The sequence below is a fragment of the Balaenoptera ricei genome, chromosome 1, assembly GCF_028023285.1.
Source record: "Balaenoptera ricei isolate mBalRic1 chromosome 1, mBalRic1.hap2, whole genome shotgun sequence".
Taxonomy (NCBI): domain Eukaryota; kingdom Metazoa; phylum Chordata; class Mammalia; order Artiodactyla; family Balaenopteridae; genus Balaenoptera; species Balaenoptera ricei.
The window spans coordinates 135,765,020-135,782,747 of NC_082639.1; the positions used below are offsets into that span (position 1 = coordinate 135,765,020).

The following is a 17,728-nucleotide window of genomic DNA, read 5'->3' on the forward strand; positions in this document are numbered from 1 at the left end:
ATAGACATTTCTCCAAGGAAGACACACAGATGGCCAATAGGCGCATGAAAAGATGTTCAACATCATTAATTATTAATTATTGCAAACCAAAACTACAATGCCATCATCAAAAAGTCTACAAATGATAAATGCTGGAGAGGGTGTGGAGAAAAGGGAACCCTCCTACACTGTTGGTGGGAATGTAAATTGATGCAGCCACTATGGAGAACAGTATGGAGGCTCCTTAAAAAACTAAAAATAAAGTTACCATATGATCCAGCAATCACACTCCTGGCATATATCCAGAAAAGAGCAAACCTCTAGTTTGAAAAGATACATGCATCCCAGTGTTCATAGCAGCACTATTTACAATAACCAAGATATGGAAGCAACCTAAGTATCCATCAACAGATGAATGGATAAAGATGTGGGGTGTGTGTGTGTGTGTGTGTGTACACACACAATGGAATATTACTCAGCCATAAAAGAACAACAAAATAATGCCTTTTACAGCAACATGGGTGGAGCTAGAGATTATCATACTAAGTGAAGTAAGTCAGAGAAAGACAAATATATTACTTATATGTGGAATCTAATAAACAATACAAATGAACTTATTTACCAAAAAACAGACTCACAGACATAGAAAACAAACATGGTTACCAAAGGGGAAGTGGGGGAGGGATAAATTAGGAGTTTGGCATTAACAAATGCACAGTACCATGTATAAAATAGATAAGCAACAGTGATTTACTGTATAGCCCAGGGAACTACAGTCAGTATCTTGTAATAACCTATAACGGAAAAGAATCAAAAAATAAATATATTTATATGAATAACCGAATCACTTTGCTGTACACCTGAAACTAACACAATATTGTAAATCAACTATACTGCAATTTTTTTAAAAAAAGAGAGGAAAAAAAAAAGGAAATGGACTACCCACCTCTACTACCACACATCACAAGTCTCATACATCAAGTTCAAAGGGATTTTTCAAGAAAAAAGAAAGATAAGGATAATGGTTTCCAAAATGGGTCAAGGCAAAATAAGAAAAGCCAGGGGTATAAAAAGCTTTTCATAAAGTTAAATGAATTTAAAGGACTATACTTCTCATTTTTTGCTATAGAAATGTGTTTTCTTTTATGAAATGATGGTAATAGTAGATATTTGGGGTTTGTTTTATGCCTTTGATAAAATTCAAAATTGTCAACCCTATATCTCCCAATTTTCTCTGTTTTTATTTTACTAGTGTTTGAAACCTGTATTTAGGAACCACAGGAACACGAAATAAGCCTGAGAGTTAACTTTGGCAGCCTTTAGTTGATGAGACTATTATTACATTTTCTTCTTCTTCTCTTTCTTCTCTTTTCTTCTTTACTTTCCTAATTTCCTGAATTTTTATATTTTTAAAATGTATTAATATGTTTTAACTTGATTTGCCTTGAATTGTTTTTAATGTTTATTTTTAGCAATATGCTGCATGTACATGGTTTAAAAAAAAAAAACAAATAGTAAAGAAGGATTAATAGTTCAATACAATAAGTGTTTACTCTAGCTCACTCTATTCCAGTCCCATACCAGAGTACCTCTGTTTTTATCAGAATGCCTTTTTTTTGGCTGTGTTGGGTTTTTGTTGCTGCGCACAGGCTTTCTCTAGTTGTGGTGAGCAGGGGCTGCTCTTCCTTGCAGTGTGCGGGCTTCTCATTGCAGTGGCTTCTCTTGTTGTGGAGCATGGGCTCTAGGCCTGCGGGCCTCAGTAGTTGTGGCTCGCGGGTTCAGTAGTTGTGGCTCGCGGGCTCTAGAGCACAGGCTCAGTAGTTGTGGCTCGTGGGCTCAGTAGTTGTGGCTCACGGGCTCTAGAGCGCAGGCTCAGTAGTTGTGGTGCACGGGCTTAGTTGCTCTGAGGCATGTGGGATCTTCCTGGACCAGGGCTCAAACCCGTGTCCCCTGCACAAGCAGGCAGATTCTTAACCACTGCACCACCAGGGAAGCCCCTACTTACCCGTTTTAAACCTTGCATCGTACCTCCTGCAATGAGAGGTAAGGCTCACATACACAGGCCTTACCTAATTACTCTGTACCTCTTCACAGCTGTCTTTCTGGACATTTTCTTCATTCCTCTTCTGCGTTGAAGCTACTCTTTTCCTGGATCCCAGATCTTCCTCTTTCTTACTAGTGCTGGATTATATCCTCAAGTAACTTCCTAAGACAGCATGTGAAAGAGAAACTTTCTGAATCCTTATATGTCTAAAAATGTCTTTGTGTTCAAAACCTCACACTTGATTAATAATTTGGCTTGGTATAAAATTCTTAATTGGTAGTCATATCCCTTTAGAACAGTGCTGTCCAGTAGACTTTCTGCAATGATGGAACTGTTTCATATCTGCATTGTCCACTATGGTAGCCACCAGCCAGTGTGGCTATTGAATGCTTGATATGTGGCAAATATATACCTGAGGAACTGAATTTTTTATTTTATTTCATTTTACTTTAAATTTAAATAGCTGCATGTGACAATGAGCCTTAGCTCATTGGAGGCATTGCTTTATTTTTTTTATACCTACTGTTACTGATAAGAAGTCTGATGTTTGTATGAATTTATTCTTTTATAGTAAACCTAATTTTTTTTTCCCTTTGAAAGCTTTCAGCCTCCTGATTCCTGATGCTCTGAAATTTCACAGTCTGTATAACTTTGAGTCATTTTTCATTCAGTGTGTTGCACACTTGAAGGGCCCTTTGAATATGAAGGCTCATGTCTTTCATCTGTGGAAAATCTGTCTTTTTTATTCTTTCTGGGAGATTTCTTCAACTCTTCTGTTGAATTTTTTTTTTTAAGCAATCATATTTTTATTTCCCACTAGCTCTTTCTTGCTTATTTTCATTACATTTTATTCCGGTCTTATTGATAAAATACCTTTTTTAATATCTTTGAGGATTCAAGTTTTTTGGTCCCTAAATTACCTCTTTCCTCTAGGGTCATTTTTTTTCTGTTTATCTGGGTCTTTTTTTTCTTTTTTTTTAATGCTGTAGCTTCTTCAATGTGTAGTGATGTGATTGTTAATTGTACACATTTAAGAATATGAGCCATTTAAAAAGCTGTTTAAAGGGGCTTTTGTAAATGGTTAGGTTTAGAAATGGTTAGGTTTTGTAAATGGTTAGGTTTTGTAAATGGTTAGGTTTAGTTTTGGGTGAGCAACAACACAGTTGGCTATCACCCCAGGGCTCTTCTTAAGAGCCCTGCACCTCTAGGATTTTGCAGGGTAAGATCAGTTCCTTCCTGTGCTGAAGCTGCTCCATTGTTCTCTAGGCCAGAGCTTCCTGCATCTTGCTTCTTTGGTCATTCCTATTCCTCTCGCCTGCAACCTGCCAAAAATTTTCAGAAATCTCTTCGCTCTTATATCCCTTCCCACCCTTCATTCCTTTTCTTTTTTTTTCATTTTGGTGAGATTAATTTTTAGATTCCTTTAGTATCGTTTTGAAGGGCTTCAGGGAGGGAATAGAGATAATCTCATGTAGGTTCATTTTCTTTTGGAAACAAGAAATCTTTGTACTCCAGGAAAAATAAATCAACCCCGCTTTTTGAAAAATGTATAAGTCTTTTTCTTTGTCACAGGAAGTCTTACCTATATTCTTGAAAACCAATAACAACTGGAATTCTCCAGTTGCTAAGTTCATAATGGAGGAGCAAGGCTTGGGACTAATCAGACTGTTGGAGACCCAAGAGGAGGATGTGGTCCTGCTAACTGCCGGAGAGCATAAGAAAGCAGTAAGCAACATTACCTCCTGGCATCTGTGCTGTTGATGCTGAATGATGCCTCTCTTCTCCTGTGTGTATAGTACATATTTGAAATTGACTGTTAATTTCATAAATTGGAGCTGCTCTGCATGAGTTTTTATGTCTTTTGGCACTGTAATAAAATGCACTGTATAAAAACTAGAGTTTTTTTCATCAGCTAACAGCCTACATTGGCATTGCTCACAGCGATTAGATCTGGCTCTAGGAAAGCCTCTTAGGTAGAGAGCTATTGGTATTCATTGCACAACTGTGAAAAAATATTTTCAGTTTTGAAGTTTTACAGATTAAGAAAAGTTGGTTGTCCCAAACTTTTGTACATAATGCATTCCTGAAAATGTGGAGGGACAGATCAGACTGCTGGAGGGCTGCTGGGCTGGCAGACACCCCTGGCTCTACTTGGTTGAGGCAGTACCCTTTTTCCTCAGGAGCAGCAGCTGGGAGGTGGTGCAGGGTGCCATGCACTGGCTAAATCACCACTCTTCAGGAGACGTATGGAGCAATGGATTTAACTTTAGGGATCATTATAAAATATACAAAGTGTGGTATAAAACTCAAACATGAATATTGAAAATATACTGTAAAGATCAAACATGATAAAAATTCATCCTTGGGAATTCCCTGGCAGTCCAGTGGTTAGGACTCGGCACGTTCACTGCCAGGGCCCGGGTTCAGTCCCTGGTTGGGGAACTAAGATCCCGCAAGCCATGGGGTGCAGCCAAAAATAAATAAATAAATAAAAATTCATCCTTACACTATAGTATGATATCCTTATAGTGTCTGATTAGTACTTTATCAAGTTCATTCTTCTAATTTATATTTGCACTGTGCTTATTTATCATTATATCTTCCAAAGGAAAAGTTTCAGAGTTCAGCTACAAAGCTAAATATAATCCACTGTCCGTACCTTTCCCTGCAATAGTAGAGTGAGGAAAGCTACATAATTACAACTTTTCTTGATATTACAGCCCTCTTTTTTTTTTTTTTTTTTTGGCCACGCCACGCAGCTAGTGGGATTTTAGTTCCCCGACCAGGGATCGAACCTGGGCCCTCATAAGTGAAGCATGGAGTCCTAACCACTGGACTGCCAGGGAATTCCCTACAGTCTTTTTTTTTTTTTAATTAATTCATTTATCAACATTAGTTTTTAATACCAGCCATGAGCCAGTACTGTTAAATTTGCTGGGGGATGCACCAGTTAATTACAAATTTTATTGTCAATGCATTTCTTAAAAAAGAATTTGGGATTTTGTATTAAAAATCCTGCTGCAAATTCATTTGGCCATTAAACTTTACCCTGGCATGAACTAAAACTGCTCCTGTTCTCTTCCCAGAAAGGCATCACTCTAATTCCTATTGGGACTTCCTTGAGAGAAAGCTAGAAAGCAGATTTGTGAGGAATAACATTAGCATTCTGAATATGTCACAGTGAAGGTGCCCTTTGCGGATATCTAAGTGTCAGATAGAATAGGCTACAGAGTGACACCCTGTGCATGTCTCCAGGCATGTCTCCTGTTCTGACTAATTGCCCTTTCTCAGGGATGCCCTGCCTGTCATCGTTACCACTTATCACAGTTAGCACTCTCTGTCTGCCCACAACTGTTTCAAGTACTTGGTGTATATTAACTAACTTAATCCTCATGCCAACCCTATTGAGAGAAGTATTGATACTGTTACCATCTTAAAAGATAAGAAAACTGAGGCACAGAGGTTGAGAATTTGTTCACACTCACACAGCGAGGAGGTAGAGGAGAGGAGCCAGGTTTCTAACCCACAAAGTCCAGTTCCAGAAGTCACATTCTTAATGTAACCTCTAATCCATACTGTCTGTCTAATAACAGCCAACATTATTGAACATTAAGTGTGTTCCAGGCTCTCATCAGGATCACCACAACCCTTCAGGAACAGTAAGGAAATAATAATCATAATAGCTGGTTCGTATTACAGAGCTTATCTGACTTGATCTTCACAACAGTCTTTGGAGTAGACATTTCTATCTCCATTTTACTATGGAAAAAGGTGCAGAGAAGTTAGTCAGTAGCCAAAGTGAGATACAGACCCAGGTTAATCAAGCTCTGATACCTGTGTTCTCAGTCACTGTGTTAGCAGATACTCACCAAGTCGGCTGAGTCTGACGATTCTCAACCATGTCGCAGTCAGATCATCCTCAGATTTTTCTCTCCTGAGAGGCTAAGAGCACCTCATCTGTAAATTGGCTAATCCTTTCTCAGAGAAAGGCCTGGCTTTAGAATCCATGTTGTGTCATTTTCTGCCTACTCTGTCACAGCAGTTAGCTCAACGTTTGTATCTTCTGTTTGCAGTGCTCTTTGTTGGGAAAATTACGACTGGAGTGTGCTGACCTTCTAGAAGCAAGAGGAGTGGTGCTTCGTGACCCAGCTCTGTTCTCTTTCCTTTGGGTTGTGGATTTCCCCCTCTTCTTTCCCAAGGAGGAAAATCCCGAAGAGCTGGAGGCAGCCCATCACCCATTTACCGCTCCCCACCCCAGTGACGTCCACCTCCTTTACACTGAGCCCCAAAAGGTAACATATCTATACTTCCAAATTAAAAGGAAATATGGAAACAAGGCAAAGAACTTCAGGTTTCATAGTCTGACCCAGTTCTGGAAGCCCCAGAAGAAATTGCTGGGTTTGAGCCATTGTCTCTAAGTAGCTACAGGGTCTTCAGCATACAGCACAGAAAACCAGAGATTTTCTCTAACATAAAGGCTCTTTGAATCTTCTAGGTCCGTAGCCAACACTATGACTTGGTTTTAAACGGCAGTGAGATAGGAGGTGGTTCTATCCGAATTCATGATGCAGAGCTACAGCATTACATCCTGGCAACAGTACTAAAGGTAACATCATCTTCTAACTTGGTCTTTTTAAAAAACTGTAATATTTGTCTGTTTTGTTAAAATTTGTTATGAATGGAGGATTCACTAGATATAGAATAGTATCAGCTTATTTCTCTACCTTTAGTGTTAGACTTTGAAAAATAAATAATAATATGTATTTTTTAGTGACTACTATATGCCAGGCACTAGGTACCTTATACACATGGATACATTTAATCCTCACAGTTACTTTTTTTGTTTGTTTTTAATTTATTTTTGGCTGCATTGGGTCTTCGTTGCTGCACGTGGGCTTTCTCTAGTTGTGGTGAGCGGGGGCTCCTTTTCGCTGCGGTGCACAGACTTCTCATTGCGGTGGCTTCTCTTGTTGCAGAGCACGGGCTCTAGGCACGTGGGCTTCAGTAGTTGTGGCACGTGGGCTCAGCAGTTGTGGCTCGTGGGCTCTAGAGCACAGGCTCAGTAGTTGTGGTTCACGAGCTCTAGAGCACAGGCTCAGTAGTTGTGGCACACGGGCTTAGTTGCTCCGCGGCATGTGGGATCTTCCCAGACCAGGGCTCAAACCCACGTCCCCTGCATTGGCAGGTGGATTCTTAACCACTGTGCCACCAGGGAAGTCCCTCACAGTTACTTTTTAAATTAAGACCTTTATTCTACTCATTTTAAAGATAAGAAACTGAGGCAGATGAATTAATTTGCCCAAAGTCACACAGCACAGAAGCAAGCAGAGCCAGGATTCGAATCCAGGCAGGTTGGTTCTTGAACCCAAGCTCCTAAACTCCTAACCACTGCACTGCTCAAAAAAGGATGCAGTCCGAAATGACTGAAAATGTTGATAATGCTAGAGAAAGAGAGAAAGGTTTGAAAGGATTTTATGTCACTTAGTATTTGAGGTGGGGTTAGATTTTAATGACAGAGAGTGGGTTAATCAGAATTTTCAAAAGAAGAGTCTCTATAGATGCAAGCCTAAGAATCTGCAGTTTGTTGATGACTCTTTAGGAAGCTAGGATAGATTTTAGGAAGGCAAATGTCCAAGAGTCTGATCCTAAAAGATCATTTTGTGGAATTAACTAACAGGGGTGAGGTGGGATAGAGGAACTTTATTTCTTTTTTTTTTAATATAAATTTATTTATTTTATTTATTTATTTTTGGCTGCGTTGGGTCTTCGTTGCTGTGCGTGGGCTTCTCATTGCGGTGGCTTCTCTTGTTGCGGAGCACGACTCTAGGCGCGCAGGCTTCAGTAGTTGTGGCTCACAGGCTCAGTATTTGTGACTCGCAGGCTTTAGAGTGCAGACTCAGTAGTTGTAATGCACGGGCTTAGTTGCTCCGCAGCATGTGGGATCTTCCCGGACCAGGGCTCAAACCCATGTCCCCTGCATTGGCAGGCGGATTCTTAATCACTGCGCCACCAGGTAAGTCCCAGGAACTTTATTTCTAAGAATAGGATTGGAGAACTCAACACCAAACTCCCCCTTTAGCTTTAAAAACATTGCAAACTCCCTTAACTTTTCTCCTCTTAAGCCAAAGCCCCTAATGTTTCCCAGCCTATTTTTTGCATTCCTTTCAAGCTTCTCAAAATGTCAGTGAGAATACATTGCTTCCACTTCTTCCCTACCCACCAGTGTTTCTCAGCCCTTCTGCACATTAGAACAGAATCACCTGAAAAGCATTAAAAACAAAAAAAAAAAACACTCACTGCTCCTTACCAGACCAATTAAATAAAAAGCTCTAGACGTGAGGCTTGGGCATTTGTTCCTTAAAAGCTTGCCACTTGATTGTGATCTGTAGACTGGTTAGGGAACCACTTCAGACACATTTTCAACATTTCTACAGGCATTGCCTCACAAAAGTAACTTGCACGGTCACCAAATCCAGCGGTCTGTTGTTGGCCCACAAGCCATCCTACCTTCTGGCAGCATCTGCATTGTTGCCCTTCTAATAACGTTCTCTCCTCTTGGTCCCTCTGACAGATTCGGTTCCTTCTTTCATCCTACCTTTCTGAGGCCACATCTCCATGTCCTTAATTGGTCTTACCCTGTCTGCATTACCAGCATAATAATAGCTGCATTTACTGAGCCCCAGGCATTTCCCTGCATGTTGTAGTATCTGTGACTTGCCATATTCTCTTGCTAAACTGTAAACCTCTTAAGGTACTTTTTTTTTTTTTTTTTTTTTTATGGCTGTGTTGGGTCTTCGTTTCTGTGCAAGGGCTTTCTCTAGTTGCGGCAAGCGGGGGCCACTCTTCATCGCGGCACGCGGGCCTCTCATTATCACAGCCTCTCTTGTTGCGGAGCACAGGCTCCAGACGTGCAGGCTCAGTAATTGTGGCTCACGGGCCTAGTTGCTCTGCGGCATGTGGGATCTTCCCAGACCAGGGCTCGAACCCGTGTCCTGCATTGGCAGGCAGATTCTCAACCACTGCGCCACCGGGGAAGCCCCCCTTAAGGTACTTTTTTTTTTTTTAATTTATTTATTTATTTAGTTTTGGCTGTGTTGGGTCTTCGTTTCTGTGCGAGGGCTTTCGCTAGTTGCGGCAAGCGGGGGCTACTCTTCATCGCAGTGCGCGGGCCTCTCACTATCGCGGCCTCTCTCATTGCGGAGCACAGGCTCCAGATGCGCAGGCTCAGTAATTGTGGCTCACGGGCTTAGTTGCTCCGCGGCATGTGGGATCTTCCCAGACCAGGGCTCGAACCCGTGTCCCCTGCATTGGCAGGCAGATTCTCAACCACTGCGCTACCAGGGAAGCCCTAAGGTACTTTTTTAACTCAACTTTTATTTTCCCTTTAGCAACCAATTGTACTGTGTGGCACCTAGTGGACCCTCAGTGTGTATTTAAATTGAATTATCTTTTGAATTTCAGGAAGACGTGAAATTGCTCTCCCATCTGCTCCAGGCTTTAGATTATGGGGCGCCCCCTCATGGAGGAATTGCCATAGGTAAACAATCTGTCCTTTTACAAGCTAAATTTCATTCTGTAGCTCTAAGTGTCAAATTTGGAGGCTCAGCTTATGGGGAAGAGGGTGGGGTGAGGGTGGGGTTAGGGGGAGTGGAGGAGTAAAGAGGGTAGGGGGTGAGCCCAAGGGTTCTAAAGAATTTAATTTGGTGTTTTTCATTTTGATGATTTTTTTGGCCGCACCGTGTGGCTTGTAGGATCTTAGTTCCCCAACCAGGGATTGAACCCGGGCCCTCAGCAGTGAAAGCACCGAGTCCTAACCACTGGACCACCAGGGAATTCCCTGATGATATACTTTAAAAATATATTTAACCATTTATAAAGATAAAACTTAACTGATAATTTGCATTTGAAAGATTTTTTAATAGAATGAAACTACAGAGTCTTAAGTCAATATTGCTCAAATCCCTGGAGGCTCACAGACAAATTCATAAGAGTGTGAAAAGTACTGCTCCACAGTATTCAGCTTGTGCGAAAGTAGGAATATGCCAGTGCCTTTCTTTTTTTTTTTAATTAACTTTTATTGGGGTATAGTTGCTTTACAATGTTGTGTTTGTTTCTGCTATACAGCAAAGTGAATCAGCTATGTATATACATATATCTCCTCTTTTTTGGATTTCCTTTCTATTTAGATTACCACAGAGCATTGAGTGGAGTTCCCTGTGCTGTACAGTAGGTTCTTATATGTGGAAACTAGAAAAATGATATAGATGAACTTATTTGCAAGGCAGAAATAGAGACATAGACGTAGAGAACAAACGTATGGATACCAAGGGGGGAAGGGGAGGGCGGGATGAATTGGGAGACTGGGATTGACATATATACACTACTATGTATGAAGTAGATAACTAATGAGAGCCAGTGCCTTTCTGATGGCCTTGGTTGCTCACACTGCTTGTTTTATCAAACAAGGAGGAGTGTGAGAAGTTCTAGGTAGCTTACCTAGATTGTACGCTTTCAACAGTAAGGACTTCCTTCTGTGTTTTTGGAGTCCCCTGCACAGCACCTAATTTTGTTCAACCTTCAGTAAGCCCTTGCTCAGGACTCATTAATTGCTGTGACTATTAATCCCAGTAGCGTGTGAATATTAGTCCTGAGCACTTTTCTGGAATGAGATAAAAAAAAACCTCTCAAACAAACAAAAGTTCTCTAAAAAGGCAGGGAACTATGCTTAGCTGCAACTTATTAAAGGTTCTTACTTAAAAGTTTTCTACAACCTTTATAGAAAAATTAAGTCACCCCCAACCTTAGGTTACATTCTCATCTATTAACTTTGTATTTTACAGGGTTAGACAGACTGATGTGCCTTGTCACTGGAGCGCCAAGCATCAGAGATGTCATAGCCTTCCCCAAATCTTTCCAGGGCCACGACCTTATGAGCGATGCCCCAGATTCTATCCCGCCTGAGGAACTGAAGCCCTATCATATCCAGGTCTCCTGGCCAACAGACTCAAAAACAGAAAAGAGCTCATTGAATCATCCATGCCATCCAGAAAGTTGAGCTTTTGAGTTTTGTCCTCTTTGCTTCCCCAAGGCTAAAATCAGATCTGGAGTTCAGCCACAGATCTGACTTCAAGTTTTTAAATGGAAGGAATCCAGGCAACATTCTTCACCTCAATGAAGAAACAGATAAAAGGTATCCAATTTTAACGAGAGCATGCATTATTAGGATTATTTTGTTTGGGACTTTTTTGAAGTTTCTTTTTACTTGGAGAGGTGTGAAACATGGCTCTTTGACAGAGTAACATAATGGCATAGTGTTTTCTAATCATGTGTTTCATACCCAGATAGTAGATTGTTCTCTTAGGACAGAGGTAATCAAACCATATGTGAAATGTGGGAAGATTCTTGCCCCTTTAGACGGGTCCGTTGATGGAGGGGTCAGTTCAACCAGCCTCACCAAGAGAATCCTATAAAGTAAGCTGGATAATGACATTTCAGCTATCAACATAATATAGTGAGAAGCAACATGATATAAAGTAAAAAATCACTGAAATAAAAGTCACAAACTCTTAATCAGTGCTTTACCTTGCAAGTTGTATAAACCTCTCTTAGCGTCCCTTCCTGCATGTGTGAAATGTAAACAGTACTTGCCCTGGCTCCCTCACTGGCCTCTTCATGCCAGAATCCTAGGAGGTAATATATGTGGAAGATAGTGTGAGTGAGAATGCTTTGAAAAACTTTAAAGCATTACTTAAATGTAAGATAATGATATTATCCATCTGTAAACAGTATACAGATATATCTATGTATTTTATAGTTTAAGGTTAAACAAAACTGACATCTGTGGTAAAAGGAAAACAGTAATTTCATTAATCAGTATTCTGCTTATATTTCTATTTTTTAAAATAATCATTAATCCCTGAATAACACTTTCCCTCAATTATAAATAATTGAAAATATTAATTGGCCTTAAACCAACCTCAAATGTAGAAAAGTGAACACTGAAACTCATTGTGATTTTCTTATACGTTCTGTTGACACAAATAAAGGCTTATAATTAATTAGTAATTATAAAATGGGAATAAGGCCTTGATTAATGACATTGTTCTTTTCTACTTTATCTTCACTTTTGCCTTGACATTCTTTTGATTTACAATTTATAAACACCAAATATCAGTCTTATATTCCAGCCTATTTTTCTCAGTGCTGTAAGCAGTTTGATACTATAATCTTTCTGTTTGAAAATAAAACCAACTTTGCTTCCAGGTCTAATTTGTGATGCTCAATAGGCTGTGAAGAGTGTGACCTTCACTGATGCCATTAGGTGGAGCTTTTCCCTAAAGTTTGTCCTTTAACCCAGTCTCTCCCCATTTGTGGATGTACTCTGGAGCCAGAAAATTCTTGCTGGCAGAGTTCTTATGGTGAGAAAGGCGTCCAACTCTGCCTACCCTTTCTCAGTGGAGGGAATTTCTAGAGATGCCCTTTATTAGGTAAGAAAATGCAACTTTACATTCATTTACCCCACATCTGCATTACCTAGTTTCTAAATATAATAAATTTACTATTCACTGTTTAGAACCTAATTCTGACCAAAATACTGTCTTTCTATCCTGAAAATGAGAGTTACAAAAGATACCCAAAATCCAGAGAATATTTTCTAGGCTACAGACACCAAAGGCCCCAAGTCCCCAGATGTCATACAATCTCATGTTGGCATCACGGAGACCTAGTCACTTTGGGCATCACTCAGCTTTTCTTCAGTCCTGCCTGTCAGGAAAAAAAAAAAAAGCTTATTCTGAAATCCAGGGAAATGTCACTATTTTTTTTTTTTTTTTTTTTGGCCACACCACGCAGCTTGCGGGATCTTAGTTCCCTGACTAGGGATTGAACCCAGGCCCTCAGAAGTAAAAGCGTGGAGTCCTAACCACTGGACTGCCAGGGAATTCCCATTAATTAAATATTTTCTCAAAAATAAAGAACCTAGTTACTGATAAAGTTGGAAACAACACAACCAGGGTTTTGGAACACACAAACTAATTGTAAACTGTAAGCCAGGTTTTGGTTCCAAGTCCAATCTCCCCAGCCTCCTAGGGAATTTAGATTTATTCTATGTTGCAAGTTTTAAAAACAAGGTAAGCAACTGCCAGCTACAATATCGATAGTTATTATTGGCTTCAAGAGAGCTTTGTCTTATGAGCAATTTCTCCTTGTTGGGAAGAGATGTGTTAGATGATGAGTGTGACGTTTTATGCTTGTGGGCTTTGGCTTTTATGTCATTTTATGCTCATGGGCTTCGGCGGAATAAAACAATGCATCTATACCGCTGCACTGTCTTTTCCCAGAGTTCCCCTCTCTGAAGAGCCAGAACTGTGACACTGACCACATTCCTTGCTGCTGATTTTTTGTTAAGCCTAACTCAACCTAGAGATGCTGCCTTAAGGATACTTTTTTCTTGTTTCATGGAAAGTGAGTTATTTCATGACATGAGAAATAACCAGTACACAAAAATATTAGATGGGATATCTGTATAATAATTTCATATGTAAGGCATGTATTAAATGCACTTCTAAGTCAGTCTTCTGTGTTTAAGACGATGGACTTAGTAGAAAGAACTTGAGTTGGACATAACTGGATTTAATTCCTGGCTTTAACACTCTCTAGTTATGCAACCTTGGCCCAGTCATTTAACCTCTTTAGGCTCCTGTATCTTTACCTAGAATAGCAGTTCTCAAACATTTTGGTCTCAGGACTACTTACACTCTAAAAATGATTGAGGATCCCAAAGAGTTCTATATACCTCTTTTATTGTAGCAGGAATTAAGATTTAAGATTAAGATTTAACCCATTACATGCTAGCAAAAATAGTACATTTTTATTTTTAAATTATTTTCCCAAACAAAAATTAGTGAGAATAGTGACATTGTTTCTGCAGATCTTTTTGATTTCTGGTTTAACAAAAGATACTGGATTCTCATATCTGATTCTGCATTCCATCTGTTGTGATATGTTGTTTTGGTTGAAATAGCTGAAGAAAATTTGGTCTCACATAAATATGAAGTTAGAAGAGCGAGGAGTATTTTAATAGCCTTCTCTGAAAATTATGGATATTCTTTGATACTACACCACAACTTGACAAGTTTCTTAAAGGTTAGTTGCAATGTGTAATCTGAAATCATATTGGTAAATTTTTCTAAAATCCATTGTCTGTCTTATATTTTGAATACAACTTTTATGCATGGTTTTCTAATACTGCACATTGATCATTTGAAAAATATTGGATCACTGAATTATGCAGATTGTCCAGGTGTTGACAAATTTCATTAAACAATATCTAAAAAATCACATTGATTAACATCATGACTGATCTCATCATAAGTCTTTAAGTATGGAGAAGGTGTAAGTGCACAGTGACAGATACAAGCTTTCCAAAATTGTAATTTTCATTTGAAAGCTTGAATTTTATCTTTGGCAACAAATACCATCAGATTTTTTCCCAAACTCATTTGTTTTTGAGAAAATATCTGCCAATATCTATGGCCTGGGCTTTGGTCTCTCTCCAGTTCCAAGCAAGAGGCTGAGGCTCTGGCACATCTCTGCCTCCCCTTCTGCCTGAGTGGGAGAGGCCAGGTGGCCCTGGTGGCTGGAGGGGGCCTGCTGCCTAAGAACGTGTATTCTCTTCACCAGGATAGGGAGACTGTTCAACCACCAGGAGCACATACTTATCATTGTTGGACTGCGTAATGCAGAGAGAACTACCATCCTTTACCAGTTTTCTGTGAATGAAGTTGTGCATGCATCCCTTACAATAGGAAGCAATGTAGAAGAAATAGTGATTAATAATACACATTTCATAATGTGGGATACTGGTGGCCAAGAATCTCTTCGTTCTTCCTGGAACACTTATTACACTAACAGAGTTTGTAATAACTGTTGTGGACGGTACAGACAGAGAAAGGATTGCTGTAACTGAGGAACTCTATAAAATGTTAGCCCATGAAGACCTAAGGAAAGCTGCATTGCTGATTTTTGCTAATGAACAAGATGTTAAAGAATGCATGGCTATAGTAGAAATCTCCCAGTTTTTGAAAGTAATTTCTGATATATATTAAAGATCATTTGTGGCATATACAGGTATTCTGTGCTCTTACTGACCAGGGATTATGCCAAGGACTTGAATGGATGACATCATGATTTAAGATTAGATGATCTCTACTGCCCTCTTCTTGTAGCTTTTGTATAATTGAAAACTGCAAAAATTAATAGTTTAGACATATTTACAATGAACCGATTTAAACTTTTTCTGTAAGAAGAAAAATTAAGACCACTTCTTTGAAAACAAAGATGAAGTCTCACCTTCCAATCTGCTTTCTCATTAGTTCCTTCCAAAGCAAGGTTTTAAAGCTGTGATGGACATTTTTCTCATAACGAATCTCTCAGGTCATTGTATAGGCTGTGTTAAGTACAAAGGGAGAGGAAGACACTTTTAACTTCGAGTCTTATTATCAGTATAATCCTCCCTAGTTCAATGTTCTCTTCTTTTCCCACTAAGTCAAAATGCAGATCACAGATACTCGGTTTCCAGTATCTTAGAATGTAATGTTACTTATGCAAAGTATTTTGTGTAAGGTTGTGTATGTATTGTGTGTATACAGCAAGTTCAAGTTAATGACTTTATGTTCTAAAGAAAAGTGAGTAACACAAAAATTAATAATATCCTTACTTATGAGTACTGGCATTGGTGTTAGAGACATTTTATAAGTATCCTCTGTATTCTCTGTATTGTACTAACCAACCCCAAACCATTGCGCTGCCCATTAAAGAAAAAAAGGAAAAAGTTTGACATTTTGTACCTAATTTTTTGGTTGATCAAATCACATACATAGAAACATGTAATCCAAATGAGTGGATTATCAAAGTCTTGGCTTAGTAGTACAAATAGGCAGAATTACACATTGAGCAATTATCACATTCTTCCCTTTGTTGGACCTTATGCCATGTAAGTTACTGAGTACAGGCACACCTTCTTTTATTGCACTTACTTTTTTTTTATTGTGCTTTACAGATAATGCATTTTTTGTTTTTTTCATGAATTGAAGGTTTTATGGCAACCCTGAGTCTAGCAAGTCTATCCACTCCATTTTTCCAACAGCATTTGCTCACTTCATGTCTCAGTGTCACATTTTGTAATTCTTGCAATATTTAAAGCTTTTTCATTTTTATATTTGTCATGGTGATCTGTGATCAGTGATCTTTGATGTTACTACTATGACTCACTGAAGGCTCAGATGGTTAGCATCTTTTAGCAGTCAAGTTTTGTTTTGTTTTATTTTGGCTGCACCTCGTGGTTCATGGGATCTTAGTTTCCCGATCAGGGATTGAACCGGGGCCACGGCAGTGAAAGTGTCAAGTCAAGTCCTAACCACTGGACTGCCAGGGAATTCCCAGCCATCAAATATTTTTAAAGTATGTTTAACACAATATTAAAATCTACTATACTTCTATTTTTTTAACGTACATCTTTTTTAAAGACATAATGCTATTGCACACTTAATAGACTATAGTGTACACATAACTTTTACATGTACTAGGAAAGCAATCCTGTGACTTGCTTTATGGTGATATTGGCTTTATGGTGGTGGTCTGGAACTGAACTCACAATTATTTCCAAGGTGTGCCTATTAAGTGTAAATCCACTAATCAGCCAGTCGTGATGAAAGTTATCAAGTGATTTTTTTTTCAGCATTAATTGAAAACCATTGTGTGAAATGTCATCCCAGAGAAGTATCACCATATAATATTACCAAATTTAGCAGGAGTCTTCCTGGGTATTTAATTATATGTCAAGCATTTAAAGTGAATTTGAGATAAAAGCATATTTTCCAAGCAACGGAAGAAAATTTGAAATCTTATTGCTTATAAGTTGAAATAGTTTTGAGGGTTTTTTTGTCTAAGTTTTATCTTCTTACACTACGTGAATGCTTAAAATTTTAATACTTTTGATTTGGTTTAAAACTGATCAACATGCTGTATTTTTACTAAGTAACTTGGCCCAACATACCCTTCGTTTGCTTAGGGTTTTTTCCCAGTGTCTTATTAAAGTTGAAGGTATTTTTGTTATACTACCTTACCCTTGTTTTAAAACATATTCTTGGATACTTTTTAAATATCTTTTATGCCCTGAAAATCTGAAGGCTAATCCAAACTGTCATGTTTTAGAATATTCAAGAAATACTGTTTTAGATTTCATGAAGATTTTGATGAGGAATAATAGCACATACAGTGAATGTTGACAGAAGTTTTCTAAAGTATGAAATAATCCAACCAGGCATGGGAGATCAGTATTTAACATTGGATATTATGTTCAAAATGCTAGTTTCAAAATCCATGTGGGGCCCACTATAGTACTATACCTCTAAGAGACCTGAGCATCCATGGATTTTGGTATCCACAGGGGGTCCTGGAACCAACCCCCCAGACACCAAGGGGTAACTAACACTTTAATATTTGTCAACTTGCAGGGAGTTTCCTGGTGGTCTGGTGGTTAGGACTAGGTGCATTCACTGCTGTGGCCCGGATTCAATCTCGGGAACAGAAATCCCACAAGTTTCACAGCACAGCCAAAAAAAAAAAAAAAAAAAATCTGTCAACTTGCTTTTACATAAACTGGTTTTTAGAATAGTATTTCAGGGCTTCCTTGGTGGTGCAGTG

The 17,728-nt window shown here is 39.0% G+C and overlaps 2 protein-coding genes and 1 pseudogene across 15 annotated transcripts in view; 2 read left to right on the forward strand and 1 right to left on the reverse strand.

Moving 5' to 3' along the window:
• Positions 1–13,931, forward strand: part of DARS2 (aspartyl-tRNA synthetase 2, mitochondrial) — a 28,024-nt gene extending 14,093 nt beyond the window's left edge. For 2 of the 3 annotated variants that reach the window (XM_059936597.1, XM_059936588.1), the window contains exons 13-17: positions 3,596–3,748; positions 6,097–6,315; positions 6,519–6,629; positions 9,485–9,560; positions 10,864–13,931. In XM_059936597.1, coding sequence (XP_059792580.1) covers positions 3,596–3,748; positions 6,097–6,315; positions 6,519–6,629; positions 9,485–9,560; positions 10,864–11,078 — 774 coding nt within the window. In that variant the 3' untranslated portion in view covers positions 11,079–13,931. The remainder of the gene's footprint in view (positions 1–3,595; positions 3,749–6,096; positions 6,316–6,518; positions 6,630–9,484; positions 9,561–10,863) is intronic. The other variant, XM_059936579.1, reaches the window with a different exon arrangement.
• Positions 1–15,469, reverse strand: part of CENPL (centromere protein L) — a 46,899-nt gene extending 31,430 nt beyond the window's left edge. For 7 of the 12 annotated variants that reach the window (XM_059936739.1, XM_059936694.1, XM_059936702.1 and 4 more), the window contains exon 1: positions 15,374–15,469. The gene's annotated coding sequence lies outside the window, so the exon portion shown is untranslated. Of the gene's footprint in view, positions 1–10,519; positions 11,707–15,172; positions 15,268–15,373 lie in introns of all 12 variants that reach the window. The other 5 variants (XM_059936684.1, XM_059936650.1, XM_059936710.1 and 2 more) reach the window with 4 other exon arrangements.
• Positions 13,480–15,827, forward strand: LOC132370342 (ADP-ribosylation factor-like protein 5A; annotated as a pseudogene).
• Positions 15,828–17,728: the final 1,901 nt, after the last annotated feature.